Genomic DNA, 23,305 nt, shown 5'->3' with positions numbered 1-23,305 from the left:
AATCCGGTGGACCAGAGGGTGCACAGGGTAAAGAGCTTGGAGACTTAGGAGAGAGCTGAGAGAATCTGAGCAGATTACGTACTGTATCCGCTGATGGCGGCGGATGTAGTGGACAGCCTGGAGAACAGCGTAAAGCTCCGCAGTATAAACCGAACACTGGTCGGGAAGCCGAAAGTTATTTGGGGTGTCGCCAACAATATAGGCACTCCCTACACCTAACGATGTTTTCGAGCCATCGGTGTAAATAAATGTGGCATCCGTCATTTGTGCACATAGAGCAGCAAATGCCCGACGGTAAACAAGTGTAGGGGTACCATCCTTGGGAAATTGACATAGGTCTCTGAGCAAGTTGATCCGGGGACGGAGCCAAGGCGGTGCTGTACCCCAAGTTGTCAAGAAGGTTTTAGGAAAGCGGAAGGAAAGAGAATGGAGCAGTTGACGGAAGCGGACTCCCGGGGGTAGTAGGGAGGAGGAGCGGCCTGCATACCCGACATCAAAGGAGGCGTCGAAAAAAAGGTCATGCGCTGGATTAGCAGGCATGGAAGACAGATGGCTAGCATAACGACTCAGAAGGACTGCCCGCCGATTGGACAGCGGAGGTTCAGCAGTCTCAGCATAAAGGCTTTCCACAGGGCTGGTGTAAAAAGCTCCAGATACTAAACGTAATCCACGGTGGTGGATAGAGTCGAGACGCCGAAGAATAGACGGCCGAGCAGAGGAGTAGACTATGCTTCCATAATCCAATTTCGAGCGCACTAAGGCGCGATAGAGGCGGAGAAGGACCACTCGGTCCGCTCCCCAAGAGGTACCATTCAGGACACGGAGGGCGTTAAGCGAACGCAGACAGCGAGCCGAAAGATAGGAAACGTGGGAGGACCAGCACAGTTTTCTGTCAAACATAAGACCCAAGAATTTAGCGACGTCGGAAAACGGAAGGTTGACAGGACCTAGATGTAAGGAGGGCGGAAGAAACTCCTTACGTCGCCAAAAATTCACACAAACGGTCTTACTGGGTGAGAAACGGAAGCCGGTTTCGATGCTCCACGAGTGGAGGCGATCGAGACATCCTTGAAGACGTCTTTCAAGAAGGCTGGTCCGTTGAGAGCTGTAGTAGATCGCAAAATCGTCCACAAAGAGGGAGCCCGAGACATCAGGAAGGAGACAATCCATAATTGGATTAATGGCGATGGCAAACAGTACAACACTCAGCACGGAGCCCTGGGGTACCCCGTTTTCTTGGGAGAAAGTACGGGAGAGAGTAGTGTTCACCCGCACCCTAAATGTGCGCTCTGCCATAAATTCGCGAAGAAAAAGGGGCAGCCGGCCTCGAAAGCCCCAAGAGAACAGTGTGCGGAGAATGCCTGTCCTCCAACAGGTATCGTATGCTCTCTCCAGATCAAAAAATATTGCTACCGTTTGGCGTTTCCGGAGAAAATTGTTCATGATATAAGTGGAGAGAGCAACAAGATGGTCAACGGCAGAACGATGCTTTCGGAATCCGCATTGGGCTGGTGTTAAAAGACTGCGGGACTCCAGCCACCAAGCTAAACGGTAATTCACCATACGCTCCAAAACCTTACAGACACTACTCATGAGAGAAATGGGGCGATAGCTAGAGGGGAGATGTTTGTCCTTTCCAGGTTTCGGAACGGGAACGACAATAGCTTCCCGCCATCGCCTGGGAAAGGTACTGTCGGTCCAAATTCGATTATAAAGGCGAAGGAGGTAACGCAGGCTATGGGTTGATAAATGCAGCAACATTTGGACATGGATACCATCCGGTCCTGGGGCGGAGGAGCGAGAAGAAGAGAGTGCATGTTGGAGTTCGCGCATGGAGAAAACAGTATTGTAGCTTTCGCGATTGTGAGAGGAGAAAGCAAGATGTCGCACTTCCGCTGCACGTTTCTTCGGGAGAAACGCTGGCGGGTAATTTGAAGAGCTCGAAATCTCAGCAAAGTGCTGACCCAATGAGTTAGAAATTGCGATGGGGTCCACTAAGGTATCATGCGCGACAGTGAGCCCAGAGACCGGGGAGAAACTAGGCGCGCCTGAGAACCGTCGAAGCCGACTCCAAACTTCCGAGGAGGGAGTGAAGGTGTTAAATGAGCTAATAAAGTATTTCCAGCTTGCCTTCTTGCTATCGCGGATGACGCGACGGCATCGCGCACGGAGCTGCTTATATCGGATACAGTTGGCCAAAGTTGGATGGTGACGGAAAATGCGAAGAGCACGTCGCCGCTCACGTATTGCGTCACGGCATGCCTCGTTCCACCAAGGAACTGGAGGGCGCCGGGGCAATTCGGAGGTGCGTGGTATTGAACGTTCCGCAGCTGTGAGAATAACGTCGGTAAAATGTGTGACCTCGTCGTCGACGCTGGGAAAGCGACGGTCATCGAATGTCGCTAGAGACGAAAAAAGTGTCCAATCGGCTTGGGCAAACTTCCAGCGACGCGAGCGCATATATGGCAGTTGAGGCTGCAGTCGAAGAACACATGGAAAGTGGTCACTCGAGTGTGTATCATCAAGGGCGAACCATTCGAAGCGCCGAGCTAGCGGAACAGTACCGACCGCAAGGTCCAAATGAGATAAATTTGCCGTGGAGGCAGACAAAAATGTGGGGACCCCAGTGTTGAGGCAGACTAGATCCGCTTGGTGGAAGACGTCTAGCAATAGTGAGCCACGTGGACAAGGATGTGGAGATCCCCAAAGCGGGTGGTGGGCATTGAAGTCCCCAACCAGCAAATAGGGGGGTGGAAGCTGATCAAGAAGATGAAGGAGATCAGCTCGTGCCATTGGTGTAGACGATGGAATGTATACCGTACAAAGAGAGAACGTGTATCCAGAAAGGGAAAGACGGACGGCGACAGCTTGGAAGGAAGTGTTTAAGGGGATTGGGTGATAATGGAGAGTATCATGGAGCAGAATCATGAGTCCTCCATGGGCTGGAGTGCCTTCAACAGAGGGGAGGTCATATCGGACGGACTGAAAATGAGGGAGAACAAAGCGGTCATGGGGACGCAGCTTTGTTTCCTGAAGACAGAAGATGACCGGCGAGTAGGATCGTAAAAGGATCGACAATTCCTCCCAATTGGCGCGAATGCCGCGGATATTCCAGTGGATAATGGACATAGGGTGAACAGAAAATGGAGGAACGTGACCAAGGGTGCTGTCAACTCAACGACTGCTCAGAGCTTGCGACCGACAGCATGGAATGGCATTCAGTCGAAGGCAGAAGATCCTGATCCATAGGTTGGTCAGGAGCAGCTCCTGCCACCAACGATCGGCCAGTTGACCGGCCACCAGCAGTGCGCCTCGGCGACACAGAAGATGGCCGAGGGCGATTTCCGCCAGGTGGTGCTGTAGATGGGACACGCCTTGGCGGAGAAGGAGAGGAACTGTGTTTCTTCGTAGCCTTCTTAGAAGTATGATGTTTAGATGAAGGAGGAACCGATGGTTGTGAAGTTGCGGTACGTAAAAACTCTTCACGAGAATGCTCTTTTTTCGAAGACTTGGCGTCTGACTTTTGGGCTCGAGATTTAACAGAACCCGATGAAGGGTGAGCCATAGAGTGGGCAGGCGAAAGGGGTGAGGTTGAACGGGCGATCTTTGCGCTGGCCGATCTGACGACCGTGGTACTAAAGGTGAAGTCGCAAGTCTGCGTGGCCGCCTCCTTTGTTGGTCGAGGAGAAGCAAGGACAGCGCTGTATTTACCTTTCTGAGGCACGGTGGGCTGTCGACTGGCGAGTAACTTTCGAGCAGCAAAGGTCGACACCTTTTCCTTCACTCTTATTTCCTGGATGAGCTTTTCATCCTTAAAAACGGGGCAATCTCGAGAGGAGGCAGCGTGGTCACCCATACAGTTGATGCAGCGAGGGGATGGAGGTGGACAAGCACCCTCATGGGCATCCTTGCCACAAGTAACACATTTGGCCGGATTGGAACAGGACTGGCTGGTATGATTGAACCGCTGACATCGATAGCAACGCGTAGGGTTTGGGACATAAGGGCGAACGGAAATTATCTCATAGCCTGCTTTGATTTTTGATGGGAGTTGAACTTTGTCAAATGTCAAGAAGACAGTGCGGGTTGGAATGATGTTCGAATCAACCCTTTTCATAACCCGATGAACAGCTGTGACGCCCTGGTCAGACAGGTAATGCTGAATTTCTTCGTCAGACAATCCATCGAGGGAGCGCGTATAAACGACTCCACGCGAGGAATTTAAGGTACGGTGCGGTTCCGCCCGGACAGGGAAGGTGTGGAGCAGAGAAGTACGCAGCAATTTTTGAGCCTGGAGGGCACTGTGTGTTTCTAACAACAGGGTGCCGTTCCGTAATCTGGAACAAGACTTTACAGGACCCGCAATTGCGTCGACACCTTTCTGTATAATGAAAGGGTTGACCGTGGAAAAGTCGTGACCTTCGTCAGACCGAGAAACAACAAGGAACTGTGGCAACGATGGAAGAACAGTCTGTGGCTGAGACTCAGTGAACTTACGTTTGTGAGCAGACATAGTGGAAGGTGAGGAAACCATTGCGGAAGAATCCCCCATGATTACCGGCGTCTCCGATGGCGCGCTCCTCCCTTGTGGGGGCCCTCACCGAGGGCACACCCGCCTTAGGTGATTGTTCACACCTCAGGTCACACCTCCCGACAAACGGACGGAGGGACCAATCGGCACTTTCGGAAGGTATCAGCTCGGGTAATCACCCCTCCCTGGGCCTGGCCGTTACCAGGGGGTACGTACGTGTCCTACCTGTCTACCCGGGGCGGGGAATTACGCGTTACCCCGTCACCGGCTACGCATGGAAGTGCGTGGGTCGGCCTTCAGACACGCACAGGGAGGAAAGAAGAGAAAGGGAAAGGAAAGAAGAGGGGGTCTCAAACGCCGTAGCGGAGAAAAGGGCAAGGAGAAGAGGGAAGGAAAAGAGAAGGACAGAGGAAGGACGAGGACTTGTAAGTGTAGAAGGCAAGTAAGTTGGAAAAGTTTCGAGCGTCCGTCTCCGGACGTAGGCACAAACCATACTCCCAGAGGGGGAGAAAGGGAAGGAAATAGCCAGAGGTGAGGGGGGGGGGGGGGGGGCGAAGATGGGGGACGGGGAGGGATGCGGAAAGGGAAGGGAAGGTATGCAGCCCGGAAAGGAAGGAGGGCCACATTAGCTCGGGGTCCCGTGCTCGCTACGCACGTGTCCACAAAAGAGTTGTGGACCCCCTGGGGGGCTGTATCAGTGTGATTGTTCTTACGACCTTTCTGCATGTGCTGAACAAAATGAATGCCCAGTCATTCCAGATTGGCCTGGAGTTTCTCATCAGTTTGAAGGATGAGGTCCCTATGAAAAATGACTCCTTGGATCATGTTCAGAGACTGATGAGGTGTAATGTACACTGGGATGTTGCCAAGATGATAACAAGCACAAAGAGCTGCAGATTGGATAAAAAAAATAAGTTTTGATCAACATGGAGCTCAACCATATATTACTTAGACACTCTACTTCTAAAAACTTGTCTTTGATATTTCCCACAAAAAAAAAGAATGGCTTTTTTTGTGGTGAATGTGTCCCTGTCAGTCTTAATACAGATTAAATAATGTGGAAAGGGTTTCATGCCAAGCCGGTGAACTTGGCCCTCTTCCCAGAGTGTATCCAGAGAAAGAAAGGGTCATAAGAAGCAGGCTTCAACAATCTGTTACTACTCAAAGAGATGGCTGTAGGAGAAAGGCCAGATTTTTTGGAACTTGATATGCTTCATGTGAAAAGCACCTGCCCTGATACCACTCACTCTGATCAAGGGCTCTCCCTAAACCCACTTCAATCAGGCACAGTTCCCAATGGGCACCACCCAGCCACATGAAGGGCCATCTGGCATGGCAGCCATTGCCAAGAGTTCCTATGCTCTGGAATGACAAGCAACCACTCCCAGACATACACAAGAAGGTAACAGCTCAGGTATTAGAAGTGTAATCCCTGTGTTGTCACGGGTCTCAGCCATATGGGTTCATAACAGCACCACCACGTGGACTGGCTACACCTGCTGGTGACCTAACGGGTCAGATGGAGACTACGGCAGAAAGAGGGGGAGGAAGGGAGGAGAGGAAACCATGCTGCAGAAGCTAGGGAGGAAGTTCTTCCCTAAATGGCTTGCACTACAGATAGAAAATTTAGAAGTGGAGCTCAAACACAAAAGAGGGACCAAAAATGTCAAAAAGGAAGGATGAAAGAAGAAAGGCAAGAGGAACAAAACCACAAGGAATACAGGAAACTAGGTATATAGCCTGGTCGACATAAGTAAGAAGACCACGAGAGAGGCAGAAGGGAGAAGTGGGGAAGGGATGGTGAGGGAGGGCCACAGGGAAAGAAATGCAGCCAGGGAGGGAAGGGGCTGCAATAGCTCCGGGTCCTGTGGGCACCATGTATGAACTCATGAAAGAACCAAGAGCACCCTTGGGAGGAGGGAAGGGGAGGGGGGAGGGAAGGGGATGGGAGATGGTGAAACTTTTAATGTATCACTTCAGGAACCCTCCCCACACACTACCAATGAAAAATGCGTCAGGTCTGAGCAGCAAAGTTCTGACCAGCTTAAGGAAAGCATATCAAGGAGCAGCCACGCATGTAACAATGCATGGGATGGAGCAATATGGAACTGAATGTTAAATGGCAGCAAATTATGATTTTGCCTACATGCAAAGAAATGCACACATGTACTTATGAGCAAAGGGCCTTTACTTTGGTTGTTGTTTTCTATTATTCAATAGTAAAGTTGCTTTTTTAATTTAATGAGACTAATTTTTACATTCGCTGCTGCCCTTGAATCTGATATCATAAACATTCGTAAAGAGGCACTGTTTACATAGTTCTCACTTGGAGAAATGTTACGTAATTTTGTTTCAGCACTTTATCACGTGTTGTGTGTTGTATACGAACTTTTCTTCTGACAAGTGTTCCAAAACTGCTTTGTTCCTCAGCTGTTGTCTTCATTCTGATTTTACAATTACTTCTGCCCTTGCTTCCACATCCATTACTTCCCTGAATTGTTCTTTACTGGTAGCTCAAAATGGTATTGTCTTGAACATCCATTACTTCCCTGAATTGTTCTTTACTGGTAGCTCAAAATGGTATTGTCTTGAACTTACATGTTGCATTTATTTTCCTACAGGATAGAATCAAACTTGTTAAAAACTGTACAAATGGTTGAGAAATTTAAATTCCTACATTTTGTTTTATAGGGTATATGAATTCCCATATACAATCTACTGAAGTGAAAAAAATGCTTCTCTGTTTATATTTAAATATTCATGACTTTATATAAAGATAGGGTTTAATAAAGTTACAGCATGCCAAGCAATCATTGTTCGCAGACATCAGACTGAAAATGGAGAACACCGAGTTTCATGCTGTCATTAACATATTGGAGTCGATGGACATACTAGATACATTCACTATGTTTTTACCACAAAATCCGACAGACCTATGTCATATGTTCTTCAATTCCATGAAAGAATGGAAAATTTTTATCATGCCTTCATGGTTGGTAAGTTAGTTTATTCCAATGACTCTGTAAAGAATTTCAACAATGTTCAGTGTACAATTCATTGTTCGCAGACATCAGACTGAAAATGGAGAACACCGAGTTTCATGCTGTCATTAACATATTGGAGTCGACGGACATACTAGATACATTCACTATGTTTTTACCATAAAATCCGACAGACCTATGTCATATGTTCTTCAATTCTGACTTATTTATTTGTAATTTAAATGCATGTTTTACGTTTCTAAGTGGTAGAGCACTTGCCCGCGAAAGGCAAAGGTCCCGAGTTCGAGTCTCGGTCCAGCACACAGTTTTAATCTGCCAGGAAGTTTTGTCGTAAGTGCATTGTTGATGGCTAGTGCGTGCCAGTCTCTCGTGAGTAGTACCAGCGTTACTTGAAATGCACGCACGCTCAGAATATTGTTGAAGGTTGTTTTGTTCTATGTCGGCTGCGGTGTTGTGCTATTGTGTGCATCCTTCCTGTGTGTAAAAACACATAAATAGTGAAAATGGCTAACAGATAGTGTTTACCAAAGTTAGAGACTGAAGAACCCTTGAACAATGGCTCAGAACTTAATGATCTTTCGGACAACATCAGCCATTTTTCAGAAGACGACAATTACTCACGTGAGCTGGAGAGCGAAACCTGTGCTGCTGATACAAACGATGGCAGCAAGTATGAAGAAGCTAATGCACAAGTTTTTATTAGTCAGGTTTGTCATTCAGTTCAACAGCCCGCCCTTCATAATGAATGGTGTCATTTTGACGCACCCCCTGAATTACCTCTGTTTGAAGAAGTGAGTGGAATTCAGATTCCTGTTGATACATTATCAACCGAACTAGACTGTTTGTTGCAATTTTTTGATCACATCATGTTTCTAAAAGTAGAGTTGGAGACAAATACATATGCTACTGATACTATTTCTGAACTTCGCCATCAGAACAGTATCAAACCACAATCTTTATGGAAGAAATGGAGAGCAGTGAGGATACGTGAAGTATCTCAATTTTTTGCAATCGTTTTGTGCATGTGTGTGTGTGTGTGTGTGTGTGTGTGTTTGTGTGTGTGTGTGTGTTGTAAAGAAACCTAAACTTAGGGATTATTGGTCTGAAGACCGTGTGCTTGCTTCATCATTTGCTTCTCAGCTAATGTCACGAAGCATTTTTTGCCATATTCAGGATGCCGCATGTGAACAATAATGCACTATAGACACCTCAATAAGAATCAGGCCATGACCTTCTGTATAAAATAAGAACTTTTTGGGACTTTTTCACAGAAAGATGCACAGAAGTCCTTTTTCTGACTGTGGATGAAGCAATATGTCCCCTTTGAAGAAGAATTGGATTCCCTGTTTATATGAAAGATAAACCAGAGAAATATGGGATAAAACTGTATGTTGTAAGTGATGCTCAAACAGGTTACATGTGCAATGCTGAAGTTTATATTGGAGGAAAAGGAAATATTGACAATACTGACAAATCCCTGCTGCTGAGGCTGTGTTCCTCTTACTTGGGAAAAGGACATGTGGTATACAGGGACAGATTTTATACAAGTCCTGCATTCCTTGAAGAACTATGGGAAAGAAATACACTGGGAGTTAGAACTGTGATGAAGAACAGGATAAGTTTGCCTAGAGACCTAATAAATCAAAAACTAAAGAAAGGAGAAATGACATTTCGTCACAAAGGACACCTTTTCTGCTTGAAATGGAAAGACAAACGTGATGTACACATGTTGTCGACACAGCATAAGATGACTGCTTCACATGTCAGTGTAAAATCCATAAGTAGATGTGTTGAGGTAGTAAAGTCAGACGTACTAGACTACAAAAAGTGTGCATTAGTAGATTATATGCATACATTAGCAAAGCAATTGGTTCACAAAGGAGGAGCACAACTAAATAAAGACACATATTCAGCATCTGGAGTTGCAAGTGCAAACAGACTCACAGAATGTCACTTTCCTGAGAAACTGCCACTAACAGAAAAGAAAACAAATCCAACTAGAAGATGCAAGGTCTGTTGGGACCAAGGGAAAGTTGTAGGAAAGTGTAGTGAGGAAAGAGACCAGATACTACTGTAGGTCATGCAACACAGGCCTTTGTGTTCCTGAGTGTTTTGAAAGATTTCATACCTAAGTGAAGTACTCTAATTTGTAAAAATGAGGAATAAAAATATTTCATAATAAAAAACTTTACCTAAAAATGAAGCATTTAGTATTTCCTGCTGACAAGTGAATTTAAATAAATAGGCTAACATTCCCTATGACTTACGAAAATTTTGTCGACTTCGGGGAAAAATAAAAATGCTGAAAAACAGTGTCTTTGGAGTAATATCTACAAATCCCTATATAACTTATTTGTGCTGAACATATAAACAGGAATGATGGAAGGTTAAGCTGATATACTGCCCAAAGAGGTAAGTGGATTAGTAAATTTAATAAAAAACTGTAAATTGTAGCAAATTTCCTCAGGATCCGGGTATTAACTGGATAGCCATCCCGTTAGGCTCCAATGTGTTAAACATTTTCATTTGAAGGATTGGTCTGCTGCATAAATCAAAACAGAATTGGATGAAGTTCACATGGACTCTGCACCATCATTGAAGACCATTTACTTTTGCATTAATGAATTTAAACCTGGTCGAACAAGTACTGAGGCTGGAGCATGCTCTGGCAGTCTAACTGAGGTCACCACAAAGGAAACCACTGACAAAATCCATGATATGGAAATGCAAGACCATCAAATAAAAATTCGGGAGATTGTTGAGACTGTAGGCATCTTAAGTGAGTGAGTGCATAATATCTCGCAAACAGCTATGAAGAAGCTGTGTACGAGGTGGGTGCCACGATCGCTAACAGTCGACAAAAAATGCTCCTGGCACAACATTTTAACACAATGTCTGGAGATGTTTAATCACAATTAACAAGAATTCCTGTATCGACTTGTATCTGTCAATGAAACCTGGATACATCATTACACACCACAGCCACAATGGCAGTCAAAATAATGGGCAAAGGATGGTGACAGTGGATCAAAGAAGGCAAAGACCATTTTGTAATTGCTGGTAAGGTGATGACCACTGTTTTTTGGGATTCTTAAGGAATAATCCTCATGGATTACTTGGGAAAAGACAGAACTGTAGCTGGACTCGATTATGTTTTGATGTTGGATCATATGAAACTCGTGTTGGCTGAAAAAAAGATCAAGTCTGGCACACATAAAAGTGCTCTTTCACCAGGATATTCCACCATCCCACACATCAGCGATAAGGATGGTGAAAATGCATGAATTGGTGCCTCATACCCTATAGTCACCAGACATCTTCCTGTTCTGTAACTTGAAACTTTGGTTAGCTGGGAAGAAAGTTCCATCAAATGAGCGATAGTGGCATTCAATGAGTATTTTCCAGAGTTTGACAGAACCCATTTTTCCGGTTGGACGAAGAATCTGAAGGTCATTCGACCAAGTTTATATCCTCATCTACATCTACATGATTACTCTGCAATTCACATTTAAGTGCTTGGCAGAGGGTTCATCGAACCACAATCATACTATCTCTCTACCATTCCACTGCCGAACAGCGCGTAGGAAAAACGAACACCTAAACCTTTTTGTTCGAGCTCTGATTTCCCTTATTTTATTTTGATGATCATTCCTACCTATGTAGGTTGGGCTCAACAGAATATTTTCGCATTCGGAAGTGAAAGTTGGTGACTGAAATTTCGTAAGTAAATCTCGTTGCGACGAAAAACGTCTTTGCTTTAATGACTTCCATCCTAACTCGTGTATCATATCTGCCACACTCTCTCCCCTATTACGTGATAATACAAAACGAGCTGCCCTTTTTTGCACCCTTTCGATGTCCTCCATCAATCCCACCTGGTAAGGATCCCACACCGCGCAGCAATATTCTAACAGAGGATGAACAAGTGTAGTGTAAGCTCTCTCTTTAGTGGACTTGTTGCATCTTCTAAGCGTCCTGCCAATGAAACGCAACCTTTGGCTCACCTTCCCCACAATATTATCTATGTGGTCTTTCCAACTGAAGTTGTTCGTAATTTTAACACCCAGGTACTTAGTTGAATTGACAGCCTTGAGAATTGTACTATTTATCGAGTAATCGAATTCCAACGGATTTCTTTTGGAACTCATGTGGATCACCTCACACTTTTCGTTATTTAGCGTCAACTGCCACCTGCCACACCATACAGCAATCTTTCCTAAATCGCTTTGCAACTGATACTGGTCTTTGGATGACCTTACTAGACGGTAAATTACAGCATCATCTGCGAACAACCTAAGAGAACTGCTCAGATTGTCACCCAGGTCATTGATATAGATCAGGAACAGCAGAGGTCCCTGGACGCTTCCCTGGGGAACACCTGATATCACTTCAGTTTTACTCGACGATTTGCTGTCTATTACTTCGAACTGTGACCTTCCTGACAGGAAATCACGAATCCAGTCGCACAACTGAGAGGATGCTTCATAGGCCCGCAGCTTGATTAGAAGTTGCTTGTGAGGAACGGTGTCAAAAGCTTTCCGGAAATCTAGAAATACAGAATCAACTTGAGATCCCCTGTCGATAGCGGCCATTACTTCATGCAAATAAAGAGCTAGCTGCGTTGCACAAGAACGATGTTTTCGGAAACCATGCTGATTACGTATCAATAGATTGTTCTCTTCGAGATGATTCATAATGTTTGAATACAGTATATGCACCAAAACCCTACTGCAAACCGACGTCAATGATATAGGTATGTAGTTTGATGGATTACTCCTACTACCTTTCTTAAACACTGGTGCGACCTGCGCAATTTTCCAATCTGTAGGTACAGATTCATTGGTGAGTGAGCGGTTGTATATGATTGCTAAGCAGGGAGCTATTGTATCAGCATAATCTGAAAGGAACCTAATCGGTATACAATCTGGACCTGAAGACTTGCCCGTATCAAGTGATTTCAGTTGCTTCGCAACCCCTAAGGTATCTACTTCTAAGAAACTCATGCTAGCAGCTGTTCGTGTTTCAAATTCTGGAATATTCCATTCGTCTTCCCTGGTGAAGGAATTTCGGAAAACTGCGTTCAATAACTCCGCTTTTGCGGCACAGTCGTCGGTAACAGTACCATCGGCACTGTGCAGCGAAGGTATTGACTGCGTCTTGCCGGTTGTGTACTTTACATACGACCAGAATTTCTTCGGATTTTCTACCAAATTTTGAGACAATGTTTCGTTGTGGAACCTATTAAAGCCATCTCGCATTGAAGTCCGTGCCAAATTTTGCGCGTCTGTAAATTTTAGCCAGTCTTCGGGATTTCACGTTCTTCTGAACTTTGCATGCTTTTTCCGCTGCCTCTGCAACAGCGTTCGGACCTGTTTTGTGTACCATGGGGGATCAGTTCCATCTCTTACCAATTTATGAGGTATGAATCTCTCAATTGCTGTTGCCACTATATCTTTGAATTTGAGCCACATCTCGTCTACATTTGCACAGTCCGAGGGAAGGTTGAAGTCCCCACCAACTATAACCGTATGAGTGGGGTATTTATTTGTTACGAGACTCAAATTTTCTCTGAACTGTTCAGCAATTATATCATCGGAGTCTGGGGGTTGGTAGAAGGAGCCAATCATTAACTTAGTACGGCTGTTAAGTATAATCTCCACCCATACCAATTCGCACGGAGTATCTACTTCGACTTCACTACAAGATAAACCACTACTGACAGACACAAACACTCCACCACCAATTCTGCCTAATCTATCTTTCCTGAACACTGTCTGAGACTTCGTAAAAATTTCTGCAGAACTTATTTCAGGCTTTAGCCAGCTTTCTGTACCTATAACGATTTCAGCTTCTGTGCTTTCTATTAGCGCTTGAAGCTCAGGAACTTTCCCAGCACAACTACAACAATTTAAAACTACAATTTCGACTGTTCCTTGATCCAAGCACGTCCTGTATTTGCCATGCACCCTCATCACCCAATTTTGAAACCAATCATCTCCTGTCCCTTCAGAAACTCTTTTTGTCCTCCGTATTACAAAAAACAGTGTAATTAAGGGAGCCAGCATCATTCAAGATGGAGCAGCCCACCCCGTACTTTCTCGAGGCCTTCTAACGTAAAAAACCGCCCAGTCCACGCCACACAGTCTCCGCTACCCATGTAGCCGCCAGCTGAGTGTAGTGAACTCCTGACCTATTCAGCGGAACCCGAAACCCCACCACCCTATGGCGCAAGTCAAGGAATCTGCAGCCTCAAAGGAGACTGTCGAGAAGTAATGCAAACTGTTTATGAAACAACCTTTTTTATTGCTTTTTTACCAGACTTATCAAACCACCCTCATAAAATACTTATGCCCTTGCCTCTACATTCATTTCTCCTTGCACTATTCTTCTCTGGTAGCTCAAAATAATATTGTCTTGAACTTAGATACCCCATTTATTTTTCTAAGGGACAGAAGCAAACTCGTTAAAAATTAATGAAATGGTTTAGAATTTTCAAATTTTACATTTTGCTGCAACAGGAACATGAATTCCCACACTGAATGTGCTGAAGTAACTGCTATTCTGTTTAATTGTTTACATTTAAATACTCATGACTTTATATGAAGGTTAGGCTGTAGCAAATTTACAGTATACCAAGCAAATATATATTCCTAAGGTAGTAAGTTCCAAACTCTCATGTTTTGTCAGAACAGAATTTACAGAAATCTAATATACTTATTTATCAAAAAAAGTTTTAAAATGACACCCACTTACCAGTATAGACACCAGAGTTAACATGAAAGTCATTTTCGGCGAGACAGAAGGCAGTATAGTGTGCTCAAATTCTTGCACAAGTCCACCTGTCATCACAGCAGAGCTATGTTGCAAATTCATTCCTAATTTTCTGCCTGAAACCAGCAATTAAAAGAATGTATTAAATATTTCCATAAGATACACGGTGATGGTGATAGGAACACACAAAATTTTTGCTTGCATACACTTCTGTATTTGATAAAATAATAAATGGTATACTACATGAAATAAGGGAAAGACAACTACTGGCCATGTGATGCATAGAAACACGTAACAGAAAATGGTATTGCTACTAGCTTTTGAGCTCTTGCTCAGACTCTCTGCAGTGGGTGTGAGCATTTGGGTATCCACGTGGATGTGTGTGCGAATGTATGTACATTGGCTAGAAAAAGAGTAAGAGGTCAAAAGCTAATGTGAATACTGTTTTCTGTTATGTGTATATGCCACACATCAATCCACTATAGGTGTGAGTGGCCACCTTTCCCTTATTTTAGATATTGTTTCATGCAGAAAGTTCCATTATAATATCAGTGTATTACTTTACGTATAGAATCAATACAACAATGAGAATGAAATGATCAGTACTAATAAAGTAACATATTTTTAAAGCTCAAGAGTATGGTATGCTCTTGAGAAGCTACTAAAATTGTTACATAATGAAGTGATATTTGTTCCACTGTTTTCACTTAGTTCTTTAAGAGCACTCATACAATTGGGACAGAAAACGCACACCTAGCTACATCATAAAGGAAAAAAACCTAATGTCATATGCTTTAATGAAACATGCCTTAGCAAAGTGGGTGTAGACTTGTCTCCAGAAGCAGTAGGATTTTGAGACACTGAACCTGTGTCCAGAGAAAAATGCCTGTTTTGCCATCTTGAAACATTTTCCACAGTACCCCTACACTCTCCATCTGAGCCAGTGATCTGTGACTAATGATCTATATGTCAAAAGGTAATTAATGTCTTAACTTACTTGAGCAGTACGCAGAGTTTCAGAAAGGATAGTTTATTCTCACTTTAGTGACTGTGTGCTTATTATTTATTCCATGCACATATAACTAAGCTAAGACAGTAAGTATTAACAAGAGTTGTTGTGAGTGTAGTATACAGAGATTCATTGTTAATCCTATGATCCAAGTCGAAACTATTAAGTTAAGGCAAATCTATCAACGGTGCAAATTGAAAGTGTATTTGAGGATGATGCTTACCAGCTGAAACATAGAGAATAAACACAAACTTCTTCAACGTACAGAAATTCACCCTGTCTGTCCATTATGAGTACATCTCATCACCTAATTTTGAAACCAATCATCTCCTGTCCCTTCAGAAACTCTTTTTGCCCTCCGTACTACAAAAAACAGTGTAATTAAGGGGGCCAGCATCATTCAAGATGGAGCAGCTCAAAATGTTTGGTAAAGCTGAAATATGTTGTCAGATGTTTCCAGAAATCTTTTGTTCTGCAGAAGTATGTGCACTGTTGTTCCAGACTGGGTTCAGGAACAATATTCACACCAACAGAGCTATCCCAGCACAAGTTATGACACCAATCCCTCTTTTTCCACCACGTTAATTATAGAAGGATTTCTCTCTCATTAAGTTTCATAAAAATTTCCCTTCATGTCATGCCAGACTAGAGTTCTGGAGAATGGCTTCACCATAGGCTAGGATTTATTTCCAGAATAAATCATTTAGTCTGCAGTAGATTATGCACTAAGTTTTTAAGGGAAATACTCAAGAACAACAAGGGTTCAGGATCAAGTCTTGGTCTAGTACAAAAATTTAATCTGTTGGGTAGTTTCACAACTTCTACAGGACCTGACAAAAAAGTGAAGCACTCAGAAGTGAAAGAGCAAATGAAATGAAACTTCAAGGGTCAAGAGGGTACTGATGTTACTTGGATTATTACAAAACTGAGTCAAATTTGCTATGAACTTGGCAGTATGGCCCACTATCAGTATGATATTGTACTCCCTCTGGCCTGCTGGGAGTACCTCAACATCATGAAAACAGCTCTTAAGAGACATGTGACATGTGCGGATGAACATTGTCCTGTTGAAAAATAGCACCACGGTACTAATGTAAGAGAAATGACACATGAGGTCAGAGGATGTCGGTGGTGTAGAATTGTACTGTGAGAGTCCCTCAATTACTACCAGCCATGAAATGAAGTTGTACCCGATGGCTTCCCACACTACAACCCCAGGAGTAACCACATTGTGCCTCTACAAAATACTGGGAGAATGGTACCTTTCTCTATATTGGCGTCATAGTCTCCAACATTGGTCATCTGAGGTAGTGAAGAACCACAATTACTGACAAATTGTATCAGCTGATTGATTATAACTGTAAATCATCAGTATTGTAGTCAGAAGAAAACACTTTTTTTTTTTTTCATTTTGTGAAATTCATAATTTTACATTTCTATACATTTAAACCAATTTGCCAATCTGGGCAGTATTTTGAAGACCAGACAGTACTTCATTATAGCATCTGCATTATCTGTGAAAAGTCTGAGACTGCTGTTAATATTGTCTGCCAGGTCATTAATATATACTGTGAAAAACAAGGGTCCGAACAGCTTCCCTGGGGCATACCTGAAGTTACTTCAACTTCTTTCAGTGCTCAGCATCCAAGACAACATGATGCATTCCAAGTACCAAGAAATCCTCAAACCAGTCACAAATTTTGTTTGATACTACATACAACTGTACTTTTCTTAATAAACATTTGTATGGTACCAAGTCAAATGCTTTTCAAAAGTCAAGAAACACCACATCTACCCAGTTCCCTTGATGTGTGGCTTTCAGGATATCATGTGAGAAAAGTACAAGTTGTGATTTGCAACATTGATGTTTATGGAATCCATGCTGACTGGCACAGTGGAGGTCATTCACTTACAAGAGGACCCTCCATACTGTAAATCATGGATTTTGATGCGCTTCAAATACGTTGCACAGGCACTTACCCAGAGTACCTGGCTATCTGGTTTTTTAGCGATGGGCCTTGGTTTTTGAGAAACTCGATTTTGAAGTTCATTGCGTGCTTTGTATATCCGTAACATTACATACATACTGAGCAAGTCAGCGTAGCGCAGCGGTAAAGGTTCACGGCTACCATGCTGGAGATACCGTGTTTGAATCCTGCTCGTGTATCTCCCTCTCTCTTTTCTTTTTTTCCAAAACTGACCAAATTTTTTAATTTTATTTCAAGGAATATCAACAGACAGTGTAAGGTGTGTAAAATAATAAAGATATATTCTGTTATTATTTTTTCAAATAATCATTCCGTTTATGGTTCGCAGTTGGAGTTCCAAATGTTTGTACGATGGTCGCTTCTTGTATTACCTGAAATTGATCTCCGCCCATTATCGCCCCTCTCTCATGAATACCATTAGCCGTAATGGGAACCCCAGCTCCTAGTTGTGGCCAATGAGGATGCGAGTCGCATTCCTTTATGTTCGCATCTAACTACAGCGTCAGTTGCTCACAAAGTCTCTCTAGTGTTGTGTGTTAGAAAAATTCTGTGAAATGGAAGAACCAAATGTTTCTGCAGTAGTGCAGACAGAAGATGATCCACAAGTAGAGGAGTTGAAGGAAGAATCAAAAGGCGAAATCACAAATGCCATTAAATATGCCAAAAATCTACTCCGAAAGCAGTATTCAAACACGGTACCTCCAGCGCGGTAGCCCTGAACCTTTACAACTGCGCTACACTGACTTGCTCGGAATATATGTAATGTTACAGGTACACAAAGTGCACAATGAAATTCAAAATCGATTTTCTCGAAAAACAAGGCCCATCACTAAAGAAGCAGATAGCCAGGTACTTAGTAAGTGCCTCTACAACATATTTGAAGCACATCAAAATCTGTGATTTACAGTATGGAAGGCCCCCTTGTTAGAGATATCTGATTAAATTGATGTAGGATTACATTCTAGGATTCAATAATACTGCAGATGAGCATCAGTGAGATCTGACGGTAGTTTTCTGGCTCACTTCTGTTACCCTTCTTGTAGACAAGTGTGGTGACCTGTGTTTTTCATTTTTTAATCATTGGGTACAGTTTTTTGTTAAAGGTTCTATGGTATACTAGGGTTAAAATGGAAGCTGAATCAGCTACAGATTCTGTATACAAGCTGAGAGGGATCCCTTTGCCCCCTGGGGCCTTGTTTAATTTTAATGGTTTTAGCTGTTTGTCAAAGCCACTGACACTCATCTTTGCAGTGAAGTAAGAAGTAAACTTAGGCAGTGCATCTGTATCTTCCTTAGTAAAGGGGCATTTGAAAATGGATTTCAGTATTTCTGCTTTTGCTTGCTACCCTAAATTTCAATTCCTGTGTGATCCATGAGTGACTGGACACTACCTTTGGTTCCTTTGACAGCTTATACATATGACTAGAATTTCTTTAGGTTTTGTTACAGATCTTTCGATAATATTCTGTTGTGGTATTCATTGACGGCTTGAATATGTTCTCTTGACAACCAAATGAGGCTCATTTAGCATTTCTCAATTTATACCCATATGCTTTGCTTTACACCTATTGTGCAGAAGTCACCTTCTCTTTAGAACTGCCTTTACAGTGACAGTATACCAAGTGGGTCTCTTCAATCATGAACCGTTGTGCTAGGTGTTAAGGCCTTGTTGCTACTGCTGTAATGGTATGCTGAGTTCGTGAGCTCATGAAACGGCTTCTGGTGCAGTACACCACTAAGACAATTTCTCTCTGCCACTATTACACAACTATGACCCAGGGTCAGGTAACAGAATAGGTGTCTGTACACTGTCTAAGTAAGCCCTGTACGACGATCTATAACCAAGTGGGTGAGAGCTGCTATTCTATCTTCTGAGTAGGCTTCTGTCCACTGTCATCCAGTCACTGGCGGATTGTACTTGGCTGCCAATTGGCCAACGTGAAGTTGATATCTTCATCCTCAGCACCGCCCATTGCACTGGTGAAACTCACGCAAGTGGTAAGTCTCTATGGCACTGGCACCAGCTCGCTTCTTTGTATCTGTGGTGCTTTTGCCCTGGCAGTGTCTTGTTTGGATGACACAGCACTAGGTACACATCTAGTAAATGCATGATCAACTATTCTTTTAAACTTGATCCGAATTTCTACATACTCCTGCTCAGAGGTAAATTTTTTGAGTTCCTCTTTGAGGTGTGACAAGAGTGCCTCTTTATCCAGCTTACTAAATTTGTAAGCCTTCTTAATTTCTTAGCTGCCCTTTTTTGTTAAGTAATGATTGTTGCTACAGTTACTGCATGGTCACTGATATCAGCTTCAATGTGTAGATCAGGTGTATTTGTTGTCATTATGTGTAATATATTTCCAACATGAATGGGCTCCTGAACTATCTGCTGTAGGCAGTTTTCCAAGAAGACATTTAATAATGTTTCCTAGAACACCTTCTCATGACAATCATTTTCAAAATTGTAATTTTTGCCAACTGATTGTTGGCTGATTAAAGTCTTCTCACTAATAACAGTGTGATTGGGGAACATTTGTACTAGTGAACTGATGTTTTCTCTCAGTTTTTCAGTTAAATCAGTTGGTCAACAGAAACATCAAATTAGAAGTTTACGCCCGTCCTTGATACAGCTAACACTCCGCTGCTAAAGGGAAACTTTTTTCCTGGAGGAAACTACAGGTAGTGGGTAAGCAATTTTCCAGGATATCCTTTCTCAGAGTGTGAAAAGCAGGAGGGATATACTGGCAGAAGTGCAACTGTGAATGTGTGGAATGTGTGTCATGCCTAGATAGCTCAAACTAATTGCTTGCAAAAGTTGAGTGTCTTAAATCGAGCCCCAGTCAGTCTGTGGTCCTAAATGATATTCATTCTGTGACATTTCTCTTCTTTTTTCAGCCTTGATTAACTCTGCCTCTTGTTAAAAGCACAGTCCAGCTAATCTTGGTCTCTCAATCATAAATCACAATCATCATGATCATCATCATCATCAACAACCCATGTCATTCCAACTTGTTAGATGGGTTGGCAAATGAGGCTTCATCAACTATGGTTCTTAAAACTCTCCTTATTTGATGCTTTCTCAAGTATGTCCTCTCTGCTTGATGCCAGATTCACCAAGTTCTTGCACCTCAGGCTTGGTCTTCCTCCTGGTCTTTTACTCTCTATCATACAAGCCACAGCTATTTCTTAAATAAAAGTAATTCACATCCCACAGTTATGATTGTATAGCCGGTGATGACATCTGTATCACATAATCATTTTAATACTAATACAAGAAGAAAATTACATACCAACAAAGGCTGCTGCCTTGTCAGCTACATTGTAGAGAGCCCAAAAATTCGGCGCCCAATATGCATGACACAAACCTCGTTTAAAAGGGAATAGGCGTGACATGACCTGAAAAATACAGGGTAATGTTTAATGTAAATGGTAACATGAAAGCTGAAGCAACACATACTTACTGAAGCATCTGCAAACACCCACCTGTGCAAACTGACCCAACACTATGAACGGTCCAAATGAGATCATAAAAATGCTTGCAACCACCACTGAAAGTTGACAAAATTTTGTCATTGAGAATCTGCTCCAAGTCACTGGTTGAGTTGAATCAAAACAGTAATTGCGAAGCAAATATATAAAATATGCTGGTGCTACATATGCAAAAATATGCTTCAAATTGAGAAGGATACAGAACCAGACTGCAGATTCCATAGTGCAACCCTGAAATGTAAACAAAGCCAAAGATGATCACTTAATATTACCTGAATAGATTCATATTATGACATGAAGATATCTAAACATTCCTTGATTCACTCATAGAAATTTTGAAGGTAGCAGGCATAAAATACATGGACAAAAATGTTATTTAATCTTGTACAGAAATAAGACTGCAGTTATGAGTCAAAAAACATGAAAAGGAAGCCATGATTGAGTAGGGACTGGGACAGGGTCGTATCCTACTGCCAACTTTATTTAATCTATACACTGAGCAAGCCATGAAGGAAATCCAGGAGAAATTTGGAAAGGGCATTAAAATTCAGGGAGAAGAAGTACAAACTTTTGTGATTTGTCAATGACACTATGGCTAAGGACGTGGAAGAGCAGTATGGATAGTGTCTTGAAAAGAGATAAGATGAACACCAATAAAAATAAACAATGGTAATGGGATGTAAACAAATTAAAGCACACAGTGCTATGGGAATTAAATTAGGAAATGAGACACTAAAAGTAATAGATGAGTTTTGCTGTTTGGGCAGCAAAATAACTGATGGTGGGAAACGTAGGGAAGATACAAAATGCTGACTGGCAATAGCAAGAAAAGCATTTCTGAAGCAGAGACTTTTTGTAACATATAAAATCATTTTAAGTGTTAGCAAGTCTTCACTGAAAGCATTTGTCTGGAGTGTAATCTTGTACGGAAGTGAAATGAGGGTGATAGGTAATTCAGACAACAAGAGAATATAAGCTGTTGAAGAGTCGGGCTAAGAAGAATGCTGAAGATTAGATATATAGATTGTGTAACTAATGAAGAGGTACTGAATTGAATTAAGGGAAAATTTTTTTATATAATGTAACTAAAACAAGGGATTGGTTAGTGGGACATATTCTGAGTCATGCCAGTTTGGTAACAGAAGGTATTGTGGGGGAGATGGGGAGGTAAAAACTGTAGAGGGAGACCAAGCCTTGAATACACAAAACAGGCTCAAATGGATGTGGGTTGTGGTGGTTATTTACAGATAAGGAGGCTTGCAAGGATAGATTAGCATTAAGAGCTGCATCAAACCAATCTTCAGACTGAAGACTACAATAGCAATACTTCTTGACTTCACTTGTCCTTGTCCACATGCATACAGGGAGAAGAGATGCACACCAATAAGGTGGGGTTTGTTTTTGTTAAACCTGTTAGGTCATCACATCAATGTCAGATGGTCACTTGGTTAAGCTAGTGTCTTTTTTAAATTACATTACATAAATTGTAAATGTTGCAGGAAAGTTTAGGATTGAGATCACTCATCGGCTCTCCTATAATCCTAAAGTATTACATAAATTACAGGGTGACAGTTATAGGACTATATGAAATAAAATCATCATAACTTCTGAACGGTTTGCATTAGGACATTCAAACTGCATGGTGGCTATGGGGAAGATGGGAATTAGTATGCACTGCATGGTTTAGTTTAGTGACTAAGCCCACTTTCATTTGGATGGGTTTGTCAATAAGCAAAATTGGCACATTTGGGCTAGTGAGAATCCACATTTTACAATCGAGAAGTTTCTTCACCCTCAACAGGTGACTGTCTGGTGTGCAATGCCCAGTCACAGAATAATCGGTGCGATATTCCTTGATGGCACGGTGACTACTGAATAGCACATGAAGGTTATGGAAGGTGATTTCATGCCCATTAGCCAAAGTGCCACTGATTTTGACAAGATGCGGTTCATGCACGACAGAGCTCGACCCCACTGAAACAGGAGAGCGCTTGATGTCCTGGAGGAGCACTTTGGAGACCACATTCTGGCTCTGGGGTACCCAGAGGCCACTGGGATGGGCCTCGATTGGCTGCCATTTTCATGAGATCTGGCCACATGTGACTCCTTTTTGTGAGGCTATATTAAAGACAAGATGTACAGCAATAACCCCGAAACCATTGCTGAGCTGAAAACAGCCATTCAGGAGGCCATCAGCAGCATCAATGTTCCGTCATTTCAGCAGGCCATGCAGAATTTCGCTATTCGTCTGCACCATATCATTGAAAATTATAGCAAGCATATAAAACATGTCATAACCTAAATCCAAATACCTGTAGTGACATTTACATATTGAATACAGTGTGTGCACAGCGTATTTTGGAACTAATTAAAATTTTATTCATATAGTTCAATAACTGTCACCCTGTATCTTCCATAACCCCCATTTGGTACCCACTTAAGTGGACATTCTGAAGTCTTTCTTTTCAAACCCCTTTAACATGTCCACATCATACTACTAGTTGTTAATGTTGAA

General features: G+C 42.6%; 1 protein-coding gene across 2 annotated transcripts in view; it reads right to left on the bottom strand.

Annotated features, from left to right (window-relative positions):
* LOC126412143 (probable dolichyl pyrophosphate Glc1Man9GlcNAc2 alpha-1,3-glucosyltransferase) overlaps window positions 1-23,305 on the bottom strand; it is an 85,282-nt gene that overhangs the window by 42,760 nt on the left and 19,217 nt on the right. For both annotated transcript variants that reach the window (XM_050081597.1, XM_050081596.1), the window contains exons 4-6: window positions 20,785-21,021; window positions 20,592-20,697; window positions 14,287-14,420 (exon numbers count right to left, since the gene is read on the bottom strand). In XM_050081597.1, coding sequence (XP_049937554.1) covers window positions 14,287-14,420; window positions 20,592-20,697; window positions 20,785-21,021 — 477 coding nt within the window. The remainder of the gene's footprint in view (window positions 1-14,286; window positions 14,421-20,591; window positions 20,698-20,784; window positions 21,022-23,305) is intronic.

Source organism: Schistocerca serialis, chromosome 7 (assembly GCF_023864345.2).
Source record: "Schistocerca serialis cubense isolate TAMUIC-IGC-003099 chromosome 7, iqSchSeri2.2, whole genome shotgun sequence".
NCBI classification, from domain to species: domain Eukaryota; kingdom Metazoa; phylum Arthropoda; class Insecta; order Orthoptera; family Acrididae; genus Schistocerca; species Schistocerca serialis.
The sequence above is the reverse complement of the archived record's forward strand: the minus strand, read 5'-3'. Positions and strand labels throughout refer to the sequence as shown.